This window comes from Sus scrofa, chromosome 8 (genome assembly GCF_000003025.6).
Source record: "Sus scrofa isolate TJ Tabasco breed Duroc chromosome 8, Sscrofa11.1, whole genome shotgun sequence".
Taxonomy (NCBI): Eukaryota; Metazoa; Chordata; class Mammalia; order Artiodactyla; family Suidae; genus Sus; species Sus scrofa.
The window spans coordinates 10,842,333-10,863,546 of NC_010450.4; the positions used below are offsets into that span (position 1 = coordinate 10,842,333).

The window sequence follows — 21,214 nt, forward strand, 5'->3', positions numbered from 1 at the left end:
CACCGTCGGTTCTTAACCCACTGAGCCACAACAGATCTTACCTGTTAAAGTTTAATTTAAATAAAAGAAATTCTTGGAGTTCCCGGTTGTGGCTCAGTGGAAATTAATCTGAATAGGATCCATGAGATGAAGGTCCGATCCCTGGCCTGGCTCAGTGAGTTAAGGATCTGGCATTGCTGTGAGCTGTGGTATAGGTTGCAGATGAGACTCAGATCCCATGTTGCTGTGGCTGTGGCATAGGCCGGCAGCGGTAGCTCCAATTTGACCCCTAGCCTGGGAACCTCCATATGCTGGGAGTGAGGCCCTAAAAAGCAAAAAAAAAAAAAAAAAAGAAAGAAAGAAATTCTTATTTCACAAAGCCTACCAAAATCAATTGGCTGCCTTCAAAGAGTAGGGTAAAGAGTTTAAGAAATTTTTGAATTTTTTTCTTTTTTTTTTTTTTTTTTTTTTTGCTTTGTTGGAATAGACTCCATCTTTCCTTATTAAAAAAAAAAATTTACGGAGTTCCCATCATGGCTCAGCGGTGATGAACCCGACTAGTATCCTGAGGATGCAGATTTGATCCTGGCCTCTCTCAGTGGGTCAAGGACCTGGCGTTGCCGTGAGCTGTGGTGTAGGTTGCAGATGTGGCTTGGATCCTGTGTTGCTGTGGCTGTGGTATAGGCCGGCAGCTGCAGTTCTGATTCAGCCCCTAGTCTGGGAATTTCCACATGCTGCGGGTGCAGCCCTGAAAAAAAAAAGAACATTGATAATTACCTTCGAGACAGTGGTCCCAGTCAGCAAACCCTCCATTCCCCAGAGTTCATAACTGCCCATGTCCTGCAGACCCAGCACCAAGTCTCCATTCATTTCTCCTTCGACACTAGACAGGAATATAGTTCCAGAGACAGGGACACTGACCCACTGACCTCCTCCAGAAATACCCTTTATGTAGTAACTGCATATTTTATTGGCCATCATTAGCCATAGCGACCAGCACAAGACATACCCACAAGGAATTAAAAACCAAAATAGGAGTTCCATCGTGGCTCAGTGGTTAACGATTCCGACTAGGAACCATGAGGTTGTAGGTTTGATCCCTGGCCTCGCTCAGTGGGTTAAGGATCCGGCGCTGCCATGAGCTGTGGTGTAGGTCGCAGATGCGGCTCAGATCCCAAGCTGCTGTGGCTCTGGCGTAGGCTGGCGGCTACAGCAGCCATTCGACCCCTAGCCTGGAAACCTCCATATGCTGTGGGTGCGGCCCTAAAAAAAGACAAAAAAAGAAAAAAAAAATACACACACACACACAAACCAAACAGGAGCTTAGAAGCAACTCTTAAGGTCCTTCCACAGTAAGATACTTGATAAACTATTACAGTCTAGTAGGGATGTTTTTGCAAAGCCACTGGAGTCCTATAATATTGAAACTCTGTCCTGTACAGCTGAAGTAACAAATACTTGATTCTTCTCTTTATGGAAGAGGATGTAGAGTATCTGAAAAAATTTGCATTTGTTCTCCTTTTGAGATGTGTTTCACACTCTGATTTAGCTGCCCTGGGTGGATGTTGAGCTGTTTGGAAATTCTGTAGTCAGAGGGGTGGTTAAGAGAGGTACAGAGTCAGGAAAGGTTTAACTAAATACTAAATATTGTGTTTATGTCACTTTCAGAAGCACTTTACCAGCATAAATGGAATTTTCTGACTGTTGGTAGGGTTTCTATTCCCTTAACTTGAAGTAATGTCAGGATTTTATTAGCTCCTGTTTTTTGGGTTTTTTTTTTTTTTTTTTGTTTTTTTTCAAAGCTTGAATGTCGTTTGGTTTTCATCTCTTTATCTTTGGGTACCCAGAAATATAGATGATTTAATTACAAATATAGCATATGCCATAAAATTTCTATAAATCCTCAGAAGCCTAAGGTCTTTCTTGAAAAAAATTAGAGTGTCTCAAAAAAAGTTCTTACAATTTTTTTTTTTCTGTATTTTTACCATTTCTTGGGCCGCTCCCTCGGCATATGGAGGTTCCCAGGCTAGGGGTCTAATCAGAGCTGTAGCCACCGGCCTACACCAGAGCCACAGCAATGCAGGATCCCAGCCTCGTCTGCAATCTACACCACAGCTCACGGCAACGCCGGATCCTTAACCCATTGAGCAAGCCCAGGGATCGAATCTGCAACCTCATGGTTCCTAGTCGGATTCATTAACCACTGAGCCACGACAGGAACTCCCAAAACATTCTTACAAGTTAAAGTTTAACTTAAACAAAAGAAATTCCACATTCATAAAGCTTTCTAAAATCTATTGGCCAACAAGATTTAACGAGATATTGGAGAAACATAATCATGTTTATGAAGGACCTTTGTAAACTGCAAAGCATTATGATAATGCACATGCTTATTGTCACTTGTATGCCCAGATGAAAAAGAAAAAAAACATTTTTGAGCTCATACAGAGGGGAAGAGATTTTTCATCCATCTCAGCTACGCTGCACCACTGCCTTCCTGCTGAGCTTTAGGTAACATCCTCATTTTACAATGAGGGCAAAAGTGGGATGAATGTCATGCCCAAGGTTACACAGCTAGTAAGTGGCATTGTCAGGATTCAGACCCAAACCAGTGGACCACAAGGCTGTCCTGTCCTGTCCACCACACTGCCCTCTGCAGGCTATGGGAGGAGCTGACAGGCAGATGGGGAGTAAAATAAGGTGAAACAAAATCTGAGAGCCATCCTACACCCTCTCTACCAGCTGAGTTGTTTAGCAAAGAGAACCATTCCATTCCACAGATTCATCATCTAATGTTTTACTTCTGCTGAGAGTTAGAGTTCCCGCATGGCTCAGGGGAACGAACCCGACTAGTATCCATAAGGACGAGGGTTCGATGCCAGGCCTTGCTCAGTGGGTTAAAGATCCAGTGTTGCCATGAGCTGCGGTGTAGGTCGCAGACCCAGCTCAGATCCCGTGTTGCTGTGGCTCTGGCCCTGATTTGACTCCTAGCCTGGGAACTCATACCCTATGGGCATAGTCCTAAAAAATGACAAAAAAAAAAAAAATCCTCGCTTCTAAAAAATATATTAACCTACAAATAGTAGGTTCCCGGGTGTTCAGAGGGAAACCAAACAAGATCCCCTAGCCTCCCTAGCCTCAGGAATCTCACCATCAGGTGAGATAAACAACGCATAAGGAGGGAATTTCAGGAGAGGAGATAAGCATTGGTACAGGGAAGTTGCAGGATGGTGGCGGCACAGAAGTAAGGCTTGGTGCCGGTCTCAGCCGATGCCCAGTACAGCAGGGGCACCTTCTGGTAAGTTAAAACACCTGCACCAAGTGGACAGTGCACCCTTGCCTTGCCAAGAGAGCATGCCCCTTGAGAGCGAGCAAGCAGGCCACCTGAGACAGGAAAGGCTCAGTGGTCTTTTGATCATGACCGTCTATTCCAAGGCACCCTTCGTTATTATTATTGCTAGTCTTGTTAGGACTGCACCCACAGCTTATGAAAGTTCTCAGGCTAGGGGTCGAATTGGAGCTGCAGATGCCAGCCTACGCCACAGCCACAGCAACACCAGATCCAAGCCGCATTTGTGACCTACACCACAGCTCATGGCAATGCCAGATCCTTAACCCACTGAGTGAGGCCAGGGACCGAACCCGTGTTCTCAAGGATACTAGTCAGATTGGTTATCGCTGAGCCACAATGGGAACTCCTCAGGGCATCCTTTAGCCTCTGATTATAGCCATTGTTTTATAGCACTTCTGTGTTTCACCGACGGCTCTAAAATAACTCTATTTTATGAATCATGGTTATGGCTTTTAAAAGGTTTCTTAATTGTTGAATCACCTTTCTGATTTTCCGTGGCTCATGAGGAAGCCATAACAAAAAGGTGTGTGAGTTTGGGATCAAACCAGTTATAGATTCACATCCCAGCTTTGTGACTTATGGGGCTAGTGACTCGGGGAAGATTCCCCCCTTCACTGAGCCTCACATCCATCTTCTAGGATTGCTGGGTCTGTTATCTTGCTTAATCTTTACCATAAGCCATCCGTCATAGGATGGTGGTTAAGACTGAACAAGACCACAGACCTAAAGCCCTTGATGGCTCCATACAAAGGAATGTCTCAATGATTTAAAATTGGTGAGGGGGTGGGGAAGTACACAATTTTTTTTTTTTTTTTTGGTCTTTTTAGGGCTGCACCCAAGACACAGGGAGGTTCCCTGGCACATGGAGGTTCCCAAGCTAGGGGTCAAATCAGAGCTGTAGCCACTGGCCTAGACCACAGCCACAGCAATGCTGGATCCGAGCCGCATCTGCGAGCTACACCACAGCTCAGGGCAACACCAGATCCTTAACCCACTGAGTGAGGTCAGGGATCGAACCCGCCTCCTCGTGGATACTAGTTGGGTTCTTTAACCGCTGAGCCATGACGGGAACTCCCCACACATTTTTAAAGGAAAGACAAACCCACCATTTTCTCAGACCGAAACTTCATGCCAGTGAGTGCATAATTTAACAGGTCAAGCCAAGGCCTCCTGTGCCGTAAAAATAGAAGGCTACATATTCTTTAAGGTCTGTGAGATTGTAAAACTGCAGACTCTTGGGAGATTGGGTAAGCCAAAAAATGGCACTCCTTTTTCCATTAGAGTGCTGAACCCATAAAAATATAGAGAAAAAGTGTAAAAAAAACTTTAAAAGGGGGGGTCACCTATAAATGAATAGAGGCTTGAAGAACATACCAATCAATGGCAATGGATGGAATACGTTTTAATCCTGATTCGAATTGTTAGGGCAATTTTTGAGACTTCGAAGGACATTTGAAACGTTCTGATATTTGACGTTATCAAGGAATTGCTGTGATAATGGTGTTGTAATTATGCGTTTATATATCCTCTTTTAGAGATAGATGTTGAAATATTTACAGATAAAATGCTATCTGAATTCATGGTTGAGCACATAGATAAAATTAATAACCATTTATTGGTCATAGGTTAATGGTAATCGAAGCTAGGAGATGGGTTTGTGGTATACAGTTTTTCTAAAATCACATGTATTTGAAAGTTTCCCTAAAAGATCTTTATAATATAGCTAAGAGTATCACCAATCTACCGATAAAGGTAAACTTAGAGAGTGTGGCTTCCTGCTGAATTAGGCAGAAGTGAGCACTGAACGGTGACAGGTCTCGTGGTGCATCCAGCCTGTCAGCATAGCTCACAGGGGTACTAAGTCTGGAGTCTGATTTCACGTCCTCTGCTGTCTCTGCCTTTGTCTCTGCCCCAGTAGCCCCTCCCAGCTCAGTCAGCCATCTGGCAAAAGTGACCTGCTGAAAACCGGGGGTTCAAGCCAGGAGCAGCCCAGTACAGATTCATCCTCATCCTCCTCCTTGAAAAAGATTTGTATTCTATGCCCTGTACGGGAGGGTGGGTGGAGAGGGGCTGTAATGTCATGGTTGTGCATTCAGAGGGTAAGTGGGAAGCATTAATCAGGGGGACTCTACTGCATAAGAAGAGTAAGATTTAATTAGTAGAGTTCCCTTGTGGTACAGCAGATTAAGGATCCGGCGTTGTCACTGCATTGTCACTGTAGCGGCTCTGATTGCTGCTGTGGCCCAGGTTCCATCCCTGGCCCAGGAACTTCCGCATGCTTCAAGTGTGGCAAAAAAAAAAAAAATAAATAAATAAGTAGGAATAGGAGCTCCCATGGTGGCTCAGCTGTAACAAATCCAACTGTGTCCATGAGGATGAGAGTTCGATCCCCAGCCTTGCTCAGTGGGTTAAGGATACAGCGTTGCCGTGAGCTGTGGCATAGGTCGTGGACATGGCTTGGATCCCACGTTGCTGTGGCTGTGGCGTAGGCCGCCAGCTGCAGCTCTGATTTGACACCTAGCCTAGGAACTTCCATATGCTGCAGGTTCGGCCCTAAAAAGACTAAATTTCTTAAAAAGCTTTTAAAAATAAAAAACAACATTAAAAAAATTAGTAGAAATACAAGAGTAAAATCAGCATTTTAGGGAAACGTATACTAGCCAGAGAGGGTTCATGGAGAGAATAAAAGATAGGAAAAAAAGCCAGCAGAGCTGTGGGATATTTATCTTCTTATCACAAAAGTGAAATGATCCAAAATACAGGAGACACTTGATCAAATGGAACAGAAGGTTTTACTGAGGCTGCATTGTAGATTCGTAACCTGTGCTTGCCTGGCCCTGGGTCCCCCATCTCCTGGTGATGGTGTTATAATGAAGCCACATCACAGCAGTTAACATCAGAGCTATACAGGTGGTCCAGCCGGTTCTGTCTTGGAGAGGGTCCAAGAAGGAGCTGGATGGGGTTTCAGTAACTAACAAATAACATGAATCTTGAAGGAAAGAGTTTGAGAAATTCACCGCATAGTAGATTTGAACCTGATACCCCAGAGTACTTCTAGGTCTGGGGCTTTTCCTATTGACTTTGAAGTTGGGGCAGATAGCGAGCCACCTAGTGACGTCCATATTGTCTCATGTTTCTATCCGATGGTATTTCTTGCTGAAATAACCTGAACCAGGAAAAAGAGGAAGTCCATTTTCCAAACTAATGTGTAGTTGTTTAAAAGAGAAACAACGTTACCTGCTACTCTGATTAACCTCTCTACCCCAGGGGATCAGGATGGGCGAGGACAAGGTGTCACCACCTCCAGCACAAACAGGGTGTAATCTGGTCTCCATGGGAACCACAGCAACACAATTCAGCTTTCCACTCAGAGGTGGGTGCTCTGGACTAGAAAGGCTGATCTCAGAGAGACAGCAGTGAGTGATGGCTTGAGCGAGATCTTAATTCTCTGCTCAGGAATTGAACCTGGGCAGCCTGGATGAAAACCAGGAGTCTCAGCCACTGGATTAGCTAGAGGCTAAAAGTAGAACTGCCCTGATTCTTGCCCCCTATTGAAAGCAAGAATGTTTCAAGAGGCAAAGACAGTGAAAACAGATACAAAGTTTATTGTTAACTCCCAACATGTGGAAGAGCACACAGAAGGAGTTTAAGTCAGAAGCAAAGAAGTAACACACACCCCAAAGAGGAGTGCAGGTGTGGGTGTCCCCTTCAATGAGGGGCTCACCAGAGAGGTGATTTAACTCACTTATATAGGACAGTTCCTCCGGGTCTTTGTTTACCTCTAGCCAATTAGCTTGTTTTAATTCTCACACCTGACTGGACACAGGACCCTCCCCAATATGCGTGCGCATCTTTTGGCAAAGATGGATTCCAGAGCAAAGGATGCCGGGATGGTATCAGGACTTATTATGACCTGGCGCCCGCTCCCTTCTGACCCTAGGAGTCTTACTGCGCGTGTGTTATGGGGGACTTCTCCTTGACCTCAGGAGTGACCAGCATAAAGAGAGATAAGCGGTCATCTTATCTCTCTACTCCAGCTGAGCTCAGCTCCTTCAACTAACTTTTTTTTTGTTTTTGTCTTTTTTTTTTTTTTTTTGCCTTTTCTAGGGCCGCTCCCAGGGCATATGGAGGTTCCCAGGCTAGGGGTCAAATAGAAGCTGTAGCCACCAGCCTACACCAGAGCCACAGCAACACAGGATCCAAGCCTCATCTGCGAACTACACCACAGCTCATGGCAACGCCAGATCCTTAACCCACTGAGTAAGGCCTGGGATCGAACCTGCAACCTCATGGTTCCTAATCGGATTCGTTAACCACTGCACCACAACGGGAACTCCCCTTCAACTAACTTTTCCCTCGAAGCGTCAAAGAGAAAAGAAACAAGGCCCTGTTTCCTTGGTGTAACAAGTCCCAGCTGTTCTCAGCCCAGGGGCCCATCTCCTCCTCCCATAAGGTGACCAGCCCAGACAAATGGACTAATTATATGGGAATGGGCACCTTTTATTGCTGTTTCTCTGCTTCAATTTCAGGTATACGAAACCATTGGACACAGTGGCACCAGCTTGCTAGCAGAAGTGTTTCTGCCTATTCCTGAAACTACTGTTGTCACTGGAAGGGCTCCTGTTGAAGAAGTGGAGTTTAGCAGTAACCAGCACGTGACCCTGGACCACGAGGGCGTTGGAAGTGGTACGGAAACCTCCATAGCTCATAGATTCACTGTCAGATTTGAATGTATCTTTTTTTTTTTTTTTTCACTTCTCAGACAACCAGACAGTTATAAAATTGCCATCAGAAGTTTAAATTAAAGCAATAATGACATACGGTTTCTGCAAAGTCATTTTTACATACTCTGAGGAGCCAGTAAATTCATACAACTATGCAAGCATAAAGTCATTTGGCCATGTGAATGAAGAGCCTAAAGATGGCCTTGGGCATCTTAATTCAATTTCAAGGAATCTTTCCTAAGAAAATAATTTGAAATGAAGGCAAAACTTGGTGCATTAAAAAAAAAAAAAAATCACTGCGTTATTTGTAAGGCTGGAAATTTTGAAATAAATAATTATCATAGGGAGATTATTAAATACCATTCTCTCTTATCCCCTTCTACAATTCTGAATAGCTATATGATGGACCTTCTCACTCTGTCCACCATGTTTTTTAACCTCTTTAATATACTTGACATCTCTTTCTTTCACTGCTACATTCTGTATCATTTCTTTAGATCAGCCTTCCAAGTCATGTATTCACCCCTTGGCTGTAGTGAGTCATTGAAATCTCTGCTGAATGAATGAATAAGTGACTCTCTTCACAGTCATCCTTGAAAGAGGATCCTATGACTATCTTTACTTTATACATAGCAAAACTAAGGTTCAGAGACGTTAAGTCATTTATGCAGGTCACACAGCTGTGTTAAGTGGCAGAGCCAGAATATATATGCAGATGGTCCCACTCCAGAGCGCATCACTCATGATGCTGTCCCCACTCTGCTGTCAGAGGCAGAGAGAGCCGACTGGCCGATTGTGAGCATCATCGCCTGAAGAAGTCCGGTGATGCTGATTCGAGTGATGTGCTCCATCCCCGCTGCCCACAGCCCTCTGGTCCATTTGTCTGCTCTCTGCTTCCTCACTCCCTCTCTCTAAACGACATCCTATTTAATCTGCTGTTTCCCTAGGAGTCCCCTTCTCATTTGAAGCTGACGGTAGTAATCAACTGATTCTAATGACCTCGGGGAAAGTGGCCAACAGTGTGGCATGGGCCATTGGAGAAAACGGGATTCCTTTAATTCCTCCATTGTCACAGCAGAATATTGGATTTAGAAGGTAATGCGTGGCTAGGATAAACTGATGAGCAGTGTCAGCATTGGGTATTAATGATATCCAGGGTGAAAAAGCTTCCGATGATCACATTTTTTCCTTGTATTGTCATGTGTCAGTATTTTCAAGGGTTTTTAATTGTTCTTAAGGCCAAAAATAAAATATTCATAGCCTAACAAATATCAAATGTTTCTCAGTGTCAGATATGGAGAAAAGCACTTTACCTTATTTAAACTTGACCAGTAATTCTGGGAGGTATCCTTTTCTCAATTTTAAAGGTGGGGGCAGCGTATAGCTCAGAGTTGTATATATGTGGCCCTCCGTAAAGGTGCATTGTGAGTGATGATTGGTGTAGAACATTCTGGTTATTTGAAAGTCCCTATTTCAGTCCCCTTCCTTGATCGCTAGTCCTAGGTTTCTACTCAGAACCGCAGAAAGGGACTCGCCAGTTCACCCTGGGTGAATTTAATGCCTGTCCAGGCAGCCTGGACTGTGGACCCAGGTGGCTGGGTTCGAGTCTCGCTCTGTCCTTCCCCAGTAGTGTGTCTGGAATGGATCATCTTCCCATTGCAGGCCTCGGTTGCCTCCATAAAATAAAAGGGCTTATCTTTATTTTATTTAACGGCATCAAGAAGACACTTTCCCAGTCTCCCAAGGCAATAAACCAAAGCAAAAATAAGCTAATGGGACCTAATCAAACTTACCAGCATTTGCACTGCAAAGGAAACCATAAACAAAACCAAAAGACAACCTATGGACAGGAGGAAAATAGTTGCAAGTGATGCAACTGGCAAGGGCTTAATTTCCAAAATAAACAAACCGCTCATACAACTCACCAACAAAAAAACAAAACAACCCAGTCAGAAAATGGGTGGAAGATCTAAATAGACATTTCTCCAAAGAAGACATACAGGTGGCTAGTAGGCATGTGAAAAGATGCTCAGCAGCACGACTTGTTAGAGAAATGCAAATCAAAACTACAGTGAGGTACCACCCTCACACTGGTCAGAATGGCCATTATCAAAAAGTCTACAAATAGCAAATGCTGGAGAGGGTATGGAGAAAAGGGAACCCTCCCGCACTGTTGTTAAGAATGAAGTTGGTGCCACCACTATGGAAAATAAGATGGAGGTACCTCAGAAAACTAAAAATAGAACCACCATATGATCCAGCAATCCCACTTCTGGGCCTATATCTAGACAAAACTCTAATTCAAAAAGAATCATACACCCCAGTATTCATAGCAGCACTCTTTACAGTAGCCAAGACGTAGAAACAACCTAAATGTCTATCAATGGAGGAATGGATAAAGAAGATGTGGTGTGTGTGTATGTATATATATATATATATATATATATATATATATATAGTGGAATATTACTCAGCCACAAAAAAGAATGAAATAATGCCATTTGCAGCAACATGGATGGACCTAGAGATTATCATATTAAGTGAAGTAAATCCGAAAGAGAAAGAAATACCATATGATATCACTTATATATGGAATTTAAAATATAAACAAACTTATCAATGAAACAGAAACAGACTCACAGACATAAAGAACTGACTTGTGGTTGCCAAGGGGGGCAAGGGGCAGGGAGGGACTGGATTGGGAGTTTTGGACTAGCTGATGCAAACTATTATATGTAGAATGGATAAACAACAAGGTCCTACCATCGAGCACAAGGAACTATCTTCAATATCCTTTGATAAACCATAATGGAAAAGAATACGAAAAAAATCTATATATGTGTGTGTGTGTGTAACTGAACCACTTTTCGATACAGCAGAAATTAACACAACACTATAAATCAACTATAAGTCAATTAAATAAATTTTAAAATTAAAAAATATTTTTTAAAAAAGAAGATACTCAGCGTTCCTGCTGTGGCATGGTGGGTTAAAGTTCCCAGTGTTGCTGGGGAAATTTCCTGGGGATCACAGCTCCAACTCTGCAGGAGAGGATGTATAACAGTGTGAGTGACCAGAGATGCAGCCCCAACTCAACCGTGGTGACCACCCGCCCCACCCCCTGGAATTCAGTCCTGTGCACAGTTGGTGCTTAAGTTGGTTGCATAAGTGTTTATTGTTTCTCCTTTATTTTAGCCTCAGCTACAAGTGGTCCCCAGTTATCTGGGAAATAAGCTCTTCTGAGCATCCTGCACCAGACACGGAGGACCCTTTCACTGGCCTGGATCCAGGGACTCACTTGAGTGCACTGGGCAGAGTTGTAGGAATGCAAGGCCCCCCATTTTTTTTTCTTTTCCAGGCTGCACCTGTGGTATGTGGAGGTTAGGCTAGGGGTCGAATCAGAGCTGCAGCTGCTGGCCTACATCACAGACGCAGCAACTCAGGATCCTAGCCACGTCTGTGACCTACACCACAGCTCACAACAACACTGGATCCTTAACCCACTGAGTGAGGCCAGGGATCGAACCCACGACCTCATGGATACTAGTCGATTCCTTTCTGCTTTGCCACAGTGGGAACACCCTGCAAGATCACATTTGCATTCCTTCTATTTATACTTCTTTTCCCCCAGTCTTACTGAGATATAATTATACAACATTGCATATAATTTTAACATGTAATGACTTGATATTCGTACATATTTTCGAAGGATTATTACATTAAGTTCAGTTAATATCCATCAACACACATTGTTACAGTTTCTTGCCTCGTGATGAGAAATTTTAAGCTCTACTATCTTAGCAGTTTCCAAGGATGCAATACAGTATCATGGCTCTGGTACCATGCTGTACAGTAGATTCCCACCACTCGTTCGTCTTAAAACGGGAACTTTGTACTCCTGAGTCCCTTCATCCATTTCCCACCCCCCCCCCACTGGCTCCACCAACCTATCTGCTGCTTCTCTGAGTTTGGTTTTTTTAGATTCCACATAAAAGGGAGATCATCTCACTTAGCATCATGCTCTCAAGGTCCATCCATGCTGTTGCAAATGGCAGGATCTCCTCGTATGACCGAATAATATTCCATTGTATATCTGTGTTGTATTTTCTTTGTTCATTCCTCCCTTGACACTCAGTTTGTTTTCATGTCTTGGCTATCATACATAATAATGTTGCAGTAAATTTGGGGATGCAGGTATCTCCTCAAGATGCTGATTTTGTTTACTTTGGATGTATCCTCACATGTGTGGTTGCTGGATCAGACGGTTGTTGTGCTTTTGATTTCTCCATGGTGCTTTTCGCAGTGGCTGTGCCACAGCTTACATTTCCGCCGACAATGTCTGTTACTGCTGAGCCGCAGCAGGACTCCCTGGTTCACATTCTTGCCAACACTTGTTAAGCTTGTCTTTTTGATGATGGGCATTCTGACAGATGTGAGGTGATAGCTCATCGTGGTTTTGATTTGCATTTCCCTGCTGAGCAGTGCTTTTGAGCATCTTTTTATGTGTCCATTGGCATGACTTCTTTGGAAAAATTTCTGTTCATGTTTTAATTAGATTATTGGATTGATTGTTATTGAGTTGTATGAGTTCCTTACATATTTTGGATATTAAGCCCTTATTGGGGCTTGGAAAACATTTTCTCCCACCATTCATACTTCTTTATTATTCTTATAACATATTTATTCATTGATGTATTTAATTTTGGCTGCACCTGCAGCAGGTGGAAGTTCCTGAGCCAGGGATTAAAGCCACACCACAGCATGACCCGAGCCACATCGGTGACAACCCAGAGTCCTTAACCCACTAGGCCACCAGGGAACTCCCCCTTATCACATATTTAATAGCTATAACATATTTACTATTATATTTAACATATTTAATATTTTAAATATTACGTTTGACGTATTTAATATTTTAATGGGATAGTGTGGTCTTGATGCAAACTGCTCTGTGATAAAATTTGTCTCACAGACTCAACTTTTTTTTTCAGTGCTTTGAAGAGAGCAGATGCCATCTCGTCTATTGGCACATCAGGACTGACAGACATGAAAAAGTTGGCCAAGTGGGCAGCAGAGTCCAAGCTTGACCCCAATGACCCCAGCAATGGTCCTTTGATGCAGCTAATCTCGGTAATGTGGCTGGAGATCTGGGCACAACCGTTTCCCCACTTGGTGTGGCAACAACAGAAATGGCTCGGCCTTCCCACAAGTTTTCTTTCACACTGTGTCCTCCCAGGAGCATCAAAGAACACCTCTGGGTTCAATGACAGGGTGAAATTCGAGCTGTGGACCCGGCTGCGTGCTCAAGGGTGGCACTCGTGCTCCCGAGCCCTCTGATGTCCCCACAGTGTTATCGGGAGGAAGTGAGCCGCTGCCTCCGCACACAGTCAGTGTGCGGTAACGAGAGCCGCTGGGGCTGTCATTCCTCTTACCTCCCACCTCCGCCCCCCCATAGAGAGATGGACCCACACGCTGAGTCCCCTGCTCCAGGTCACACAGCTGGTGAGGACGCGGCTCTAAGTCGATATGCTTGCAGAACAGGTGCTCTTTCCATCACACGTGGAGGATTGATGGGGCTTTTGAGGAACGGCCTTTCTGTCTGCTTTGTGGTCAGATGATTATTTCCATTATCATTTAGGCTTCATTTAAGTGTTTTTGAGATAAACTGCTTGTATCATAACATTCAAAATTCTTTCTTCAGTGAATTGATAGATAACATGGACTCTTAGTCAGTAAATGATTTCTCTTGGTATCAGATACAATCCCTTTTAATCCCAAGATCCTAATTCCCACAGAAACCTAATAAATAAGTAGATGATCCAAAAAGTGACCAAAGTAACACATTCATGATTATCAGTGCGACTTCATCAGTAGGGTAGCTGTAATAAAGTTGAAATTTTCATTTCTCCCCTAGTGATTCTAATATAAGTCCCAAAGCAAGCTGTGGTTTACTCTGCCCTTTTTTTTTTTTTTTTTTTTTTTTAACGGCCGTGCCTATGGCAGATGGCAGTTCCCAGGCTTGGGGTCAAATCAGACCTGCAGCTGCCACCCTGCACCACACTGAGTGAGGCCAAGGATTGGACTTGCATCCTCATGGATACTAGTCAGATTCTGAAACTTCTGAGCCACAACAGAAACTCTATACTCTGACTTATTTTATAAAATCTCCATCCAAAGTGATACTTCTTAGTACAGGTAAGAGGAAATATTGGAAAGAATCGGCCATATTACCTGAAATGTAGCCTATTCCATGTAAAACTTTCAAATTATGCTTCAATAACTACCTTTAGGGAGTTCCCGTCGTGGCTCAGTGGTAACAAACCCGACTAGAATCCATGAGGATGCGGGTTCAATCCCTGGCCTCACTCAGTGGGTTAAGGATCCAGCATTGCCATGAGCTATGGTGTAGTCACAGACATGGCTCAGATTCCACATTGCTGTGGCTGTGGTGTAGGCTGGCAGCTACAGCTCCGATTTGACCCTTAGCCTGGGAACCTCCATATGCCACGGGTGCAGCCCTAAAAAGGCAAAAATAAATAGATAGATAGATAAATAAATACATAAATAAAATATATGTAAAATGTTAAAATGTAAAAAAAGTTAAACTATTTTAAAAATACATTTAAAATCCTTATTTTATGTACACTGTGTGTATCAATAATCTTATTTGCAGTAGGCACTTGGTGATACACGGATATAAATCTCTCATTTTTCAGTCTGTGTGTTTTCATAACACCTATTAAGGGAACATGTGTACCAAAAATGAGCCTCATCATTTTTATTTCTTTGGAAAAATGATTCCTGGTACTTTTTATAGCTATAATGAATGTAATAGCATCTGCCTCATTACCGCTACATCTTAGTGTATTTTCTCTTGAAATGAAATGACAGATGTTTCACATTTCTCAGTCTAAAACTGTTAACGTCCTTCCCAAAAGCTCAATGCCAAGTTTCTTTGGATGAAAGCTGCCTGTCACGTAGAATTTTGTATTTCCTGGTTTTTCGGTAGGTTGCTACCAGTGGTGAATCGTACGTCCCTGATTTCTTTCGACTGGAGCAGCTACAACAGGAATTTAACTTTGTTTCAGATGAAGAATTAAACAGATCCAAACGATTCAGGCTTCTTCGTCTTCGAAGCCAAGAAGTGCCAGAATTCCGAAATTATAAGCAAATTCCAATATATGACCGAGAAATTATGGAAAAGGTATTCCAGGTAAGAAGTTGCCTTTGAGGGGTCAATAACATATCTGCTGTGCCATTTGGTAATAGTATTGTATATGTATTTTATTGTTGTTGTTATGTTCTCAGTAGCAATATTGTTTCCTCTGTTATAGCGCTTTGCATACCTTTTCCATTATTTTTCTTGAATTCAATTTCTAAATAAGCTCGTTGGCTTGGTTTAAGGACATATAAACTAGGAAAAATTAGAGTTGCAGAGTTGAAAAATCTCTGTAAGAGTAATGTGACCGATGATCCTGCCGTAGTGAGGAATTTGATGCCGTTTTAATCCACTAAGTATTTACTGAGCACAAAGTGCAGTGCTGAGCACTGTGGGAAAATAGATGGGTGGGATCGGTGGAGCCTTGGGGCGGGTGGGCCAGGAAGGAAGTGGGGAACAGGGCTAGGCGCCCCAGCCAGGCAGCAGGATGCGCAAAGGCTTGGCGGAGGAGGGACCGTGGCGGCACGGGGGCAGGGCGCCTTGGGGGAGTTACACATAGAGAACGGGCCTGTGTGGGTAGGCCCGGCCAGTGAAAGCCAGACAATTTGTGTTCAATGAGGTAAATGGAGAGCTTTTAGAAATTAATACCGGTATGATTTTTCATGCAGAAACTATCTTGGAGAATATTTTTGGTTATCTGGTTCTTTTTTATATTAGTTTGGACTTGTGGTTATAAACAATAAAAAGCCAATTTGAACTAGCACCAAGGGGAAGGAATTAAAACGATGCAGTCACCAAATAGAGTTAAACATCTAAGACATGTGGATGATGGGAGTTCGTCTGTGCCTCCAGGACACCTGGATCCGGGGACTGAATATGGCCAGTGCCCTTCTCCACCCCGCCTGGGCTCCCCTTGGTCTGGTGGCTTCTTTCTCCTCCACTGTGGACAGAAGTCTCTACTTTCTCCTTGGTCACCAGTATCATCCGAGTTTGCATTTGGTGGCTTCATCTAGGAAGGAGAGATGTGTCCTCTTGTCCTGAGTTTAACAATCTTGGGGACAGCTCTTAAGCCCCCTAGCCTGGGTTAGGGGCCACTCTGGGCATTCAGCTGTGACCAGAGAGGGACGGAAGGCGGACACGGCAGCTCCCTGGGCACCACGTGGAATTGTGTTGATGGAAAGAAGAAGGTTCAGTAGCCTAAGAAAGAAAGCCAAAGGCACCCACCATTCTCCTCCAGATAGGTGACCCACTCAGCGGCAGCCACAGGCGCTATACTATTTCTGTAATTGCTTTGTTTAAAATAGAAAAGACAGGAGTTCCCGTCATGGCTCAGTGGTTAACAAATCTGACTGGGAACCATGAGGATGCGGGTTCGATCCCTTGCCTTGCTCAGTGGGTTAAGGATCCAGCATTGCCGTGAGCTGTGGTGTAGGTCGCAGACTCGGCTCGGATCCCGCGTTGCTGTGGCTCTGGCGTAGGCTGGTGGCTACAGCTCCGATTCAACCCCTAGCCTGGGAACCTCCATATGCCTCGAGAGTGGCCCAAGAAATGGCAAAAAAATAAAGTAGAAAAAAATAAAATAAAATAGAAAAGACAAACATCAAGCAGGGGCTTTGGCTGAGTTGTCTAGGTGAGCTTAGCAACCTCAATGACGGTGACCCTGTTATCTCTAGGGCTTCTATTTCTTTTCGCATGAACACTGTAACTTGTTATTACAGATTTCTCTTCTACTTATAAGACAGCTCAGTAAACTACTCCAAATCCTGGATGCTGAAATAAAGATCAGTTCTTCCCGCTGTATAGCACAGGGAGCTATATCTAGTCACTTATGACAGAGCATGGTGGAGGATAATGTGAGAAAAAGAATGTATATGGACAGTAGAAAATTGACAGAACACTGGTTTACCAGCTATAACAGAAGAAATAAAAATCAAAATAAATGTAATAAAAATAAAAATAAATGTAAATCATATAAACACACACACACACTCAAAAGATCACTTTTGAGCCAAAAGTTCAGCAGGAAGTGGAAGAACCATAATGTGTGACTTAAATCATGGGGTAAATAATTCTCTCATTAGGATTATTGGAAAAGGGGTTCCTGTTGTGGCTCCGCCAAACAAACCCGATTAGTATCCATGAGGATCCCGGTTTGATCGCTGGCCTCAATCAGTGGCAAGTGGCCTTGCCGTGAGCTGTGGTGGAGGTCGCAGACGCAGCTCAGATCATGAGTTGCTACGTGGCTGTGGCATAGACCGGCAGCTGTAGCCCCCATTCAACCCCTAGCCTGGGAACCTCCATATGCTGCAAGTGCAGCCCTAAAAGGACAGACAGACAGAAAAAGAGAAAAGAAGGAAGGAAGGAGGGAGGGAGGGAGGGAAGGAAGGAAGGAAGGAAGGAAGAAAGGAAGGAAGGAAGGAAGGAAGGAAGGAAGGAAGGAAAAGAATTATTGGAAAGGCATGTATTTTCAAATCATAAAATTTTGGCTTTCTTTTAATTTTAGGACTATGAGAAACGGTTACGAGACAGAAATGTAATTGAAACCAAGGACCACATAGATACCCATAGGGCCATAGTGGCCAAGTACCTCCAGCAGGTAAGGAAAATCATTTTAAACAGTCCTCCTTGGGGAAAAAAAATAGCCAACATCCTTGGGCAGGAGGAAGGAAGTCTCTTCTGAACCCCTGCAGGCTTATTTTCTCATAATTACAGATATAAAACTGATTAACAGTTATCTCCATCTTTTGAATATGGTTCCATGGTTCTTCTTTGTATTACTGGTTCTTCTTTGTATTAGTTTGGACTCGTGATTAAAAGCAATAAAACCCTGGAGTTCCCGTCGTGGCTCAGTGGTTAATGAACTTGACTAGCATCCATGAGGTTGCCGGTTCGATCCCTGACCTCCCTTACTGGGTTAAGGATCCCGAGTTGCCATGAGCTGCGGTGTGGGTTGCAGACGTGGCTCAGATATGGCGTTGCTGTGGCTGTGGTGTAGGTCGGTAGCTGTAGCTCCAATTCGACCCCTAGCCTGGGAACCTCCATATGCTGCAGGTGTGGCCCTAAAAAGGTTAAAAAAAAAAGTGATAAAAACCCAGTATGAACTAGCAGGCACCAAGGGGAGCGTATTGGATGATGAAACACTGAAAACACTAAGCTGTGTCTCAGGTTATTATCAGTGGTTTTCTTAAGAGGGGTGTGAGTCCAAGGACTTACTTTTTTAAGTCATGATTTTTTTAAATATTTGAATATTTGCATCTTATTGCCTTTGTAATAAAAAAAGATGTTTTATAAACCACATACTAACTGCTCTTCTGCACTAGAAAGTCAAAATATCCTTTTGTCCTTTCTTTAATTAATTTGACTTGTAAGAAATGCTATAGTGGGGAGTTCCCGTCGTGGTGCAGTGGTTAACGAATCCGACTAGGAACCATGAGGTTGCGGGTTCGGTCCCTGCCCTTGCTCAGTGGGTTAACGATCCGGCGTTGCCGTGAGCTGTGGTGTAGGTCGCAGACGCGGCTCGGATCCTGCATTGCTGTGGCTCTGGCGTAGGCCGGTGGCTACAGCTCCGACTCAACCCCTAGCCTGGGAACCTCCATATGCCACGGGAGCGGCCCAAGAAATAGCAACAACAACAACAACAACAACAACAAAAAAGACAAAAAAAAAAAAAAAAAAAAGAAATGCTATAGTGACTACAGTGTATTTCCCCATCCCATTGATCTACCTTGTAGCTCAGGTATAAAAAACAATGTATGACATTTAAGAGATCCTCACTTAGAAAATAATTAGGTAGTCAGTCAGTTAGAGTGGGGGAAGAACTTAAGAATCAGTTCTGAAATGTGCCTGCTTCAAAACTAGTCCTATTTTGGGAGTTCTGTTGTGGTGCAGCGGAAACGAATCTGACTAGTATCCATGAGGATGCAGGTTTGATCCCTGGCCTCCTTCAGTGGGTCAGGGATCTGGCATTGCCATGAGCTGTGGTATAGGTCACAGATGTGGCTTGGATCCCAAGTTGCTGTGGCTGCGGCGTAGGCTGGCAGCTGCAGCTTCTGATTCAAACCCTAGCCTGGGAACTTCTATATGCCACAGGTGCAGCCCCCCCCCAAAAAAAAGATTAGGACTATTCCTATTTGTTGCAGTTGTTTGTTCATTGATTCAGCTAAATTTTACTGTCTCGTTGCCAGGAATTTTTCCAGTTCCTGAGAATATAGCAGTGAATTAAATAAACTCCTTCTGCCTTTGGGAGCTTATGCTAGTGAGGAAGGCTGGATGATTTAGGGTAGGAATAGGTCAGAGCTGCGGAAAAAATGAAGGTCAGCTGGGCGGTGGCACCCAGATGACATGAGAGCAGTGAACTGTGAAGATCAGAGAACAATAACATTTTAAATAAAACCTACTTCTTCCCTCAGGTTAGAGAATCTGTGATAAATCGTTTTCTCATTGCAAAACACCATTTTCTTCTTTCGGATTTGATAGTCGAAGAAGAAGTTCCCAGTATCAGGTAAAAACGAACTTCATTATTTTGGTAAATTATTTTTATTGTATTATATTAAAAACGTCGTGTAAATATCAGATTGTTATCCATGTATGGTGTGCCTTTGGGCCCCTCACAATACTGGAAACGGGTAAAACCTGCCTAACGCCTAAGCAGGTGTTACATTAGTTGGGGGGTTCCTGTTGGGGGAGGTCACGTGAGATCCTCTCCCCCACCTTGCCGTGCCCCCCCCCACCTCCCACTGCCTCCGAGTCCACCTCACCAGCCTTGGCCATCTTCTCTCTCCAGCATCCCCTCCATCTCCTCCTGCTCCCATCATCTCCCCAGGCCACCCCCTCCCGTACCCTCCCGTCACAGGGCAGTGGGGGTGGCTGAGAACTAGTCCACTGGGATTCTGGCTGGCAGGGGAGCTCCTGGTTCCAGCAGCACAGCTGGGAGCCGCAGAGCCGCTGTGTGTCTGGTGAGGGCTGACGGCTGCAGGGGAAAATGGGTGTTGACCTAGACACTGGGCGTTGACTCCATGTGCCTGGTTGTCTCCCTGCCGCTTAGAATAACCCTCACACGGTCTCCGCTCGAGGTAGATGCGTGAAAGATGGAAGAATTTTCTCTCTTGGTGGGCTGGTGCTTGTCCATTAACTTCATGACCCTTCTTGTGATGACACCTCCTGGTCTCATGAAAAGGTTATTCCCTACGCATGTACTGCGTCCCCACCACCAAGCTGGCAAGGACGCAAAGCATTGTGCCACCCATGGCAGCCGCTTTTCTTGGCTTTGCCTCCATCCCCGGACGAAAGGGGGGCTGTGCTCACTGAGATTCATGAAACCCTCTCTCTATTCCAGGCCCAGAGTCCAGTCATTGAATGTTCCCTTTTTTTTTTTTTTTTTCTCACCATGGAAATGACACTTTAGAATAGATGATGTTTTTTCATGCTGTTTTTCCATTTCTTTTCTTTCTTTTTCTTTTTTTCTGCTTTACTTTCTGCATTAAGTTCTGACGGCTCGGGGTATGTTTTTTCTTCTTTTAATGTTGGTTTGTCCTTGGCTTCAAATTAAGATGTTTCTGTATCTAATGGTCCCAGCCCCCAAGATACTGTCTGCTGGGGCGGGGGGGAGCAGCAAAGTCTTGTGAAAGGAGGCATCGCTCAGGAAGGGAGGAAGTATTGAAAAAAGAAGGGATGCTAGGAGTTCCCGTCGTGGCGCAGTAGAAACGAACCCGACGAGTATCCGTGAGGACTCAGGTTCAGTCCCCGGCCTCACTCAGTGGGTTAAGGATCCAGCATTACCATGAGCTGCAGGTAGGATCTGGCATTGCTGTGGCTGTGGTGTAGGCTGGCAGCTGCAGCTCCAATTCAACCCCTAGCCTGGGAACCTCCATATGCTGTCAGCCCTAAAAAGACAAAAATAAATAAATAAATAAATAAATAAGATAAAACGAACAATAAATCAAAAAAGAGATTTGCAAAAATGTAAACATGATACTCTTCTCACATTCTGTTTTGGAAAAG

At 44.0% G+C, this 21,214-nt stretch overlaps 1 protein-coding gene across 1 annotated transcript in view; it reads left to right on the top strand.

Moving 5' to 3' along the window:
- CC2D2A (coiled-coil and C2 domain containing 2A) overlaps positions 1-21,214 on the top strand; it is a 118,984-nt gene that overhangs the window by 63,127 nt on the left and 34,643 nt on the right. The window contains 6 exon segments of the mRNA XM_003128860.6: positions 7,861-8,017; positions 9,003-9,150; positions 13,047-13,185; positions 15,065-15,268; positions 17,718-17,810; positions 19,624-19,715. Coding sequence (XP_003128908.4) covers positions 7,861-8,017; positions 9,003-9,150; positions 13,047-13,185; positions 15,065-15,268; positions 17,718-17,810; positions 19,624-19,715 — 833 coding nt within the window.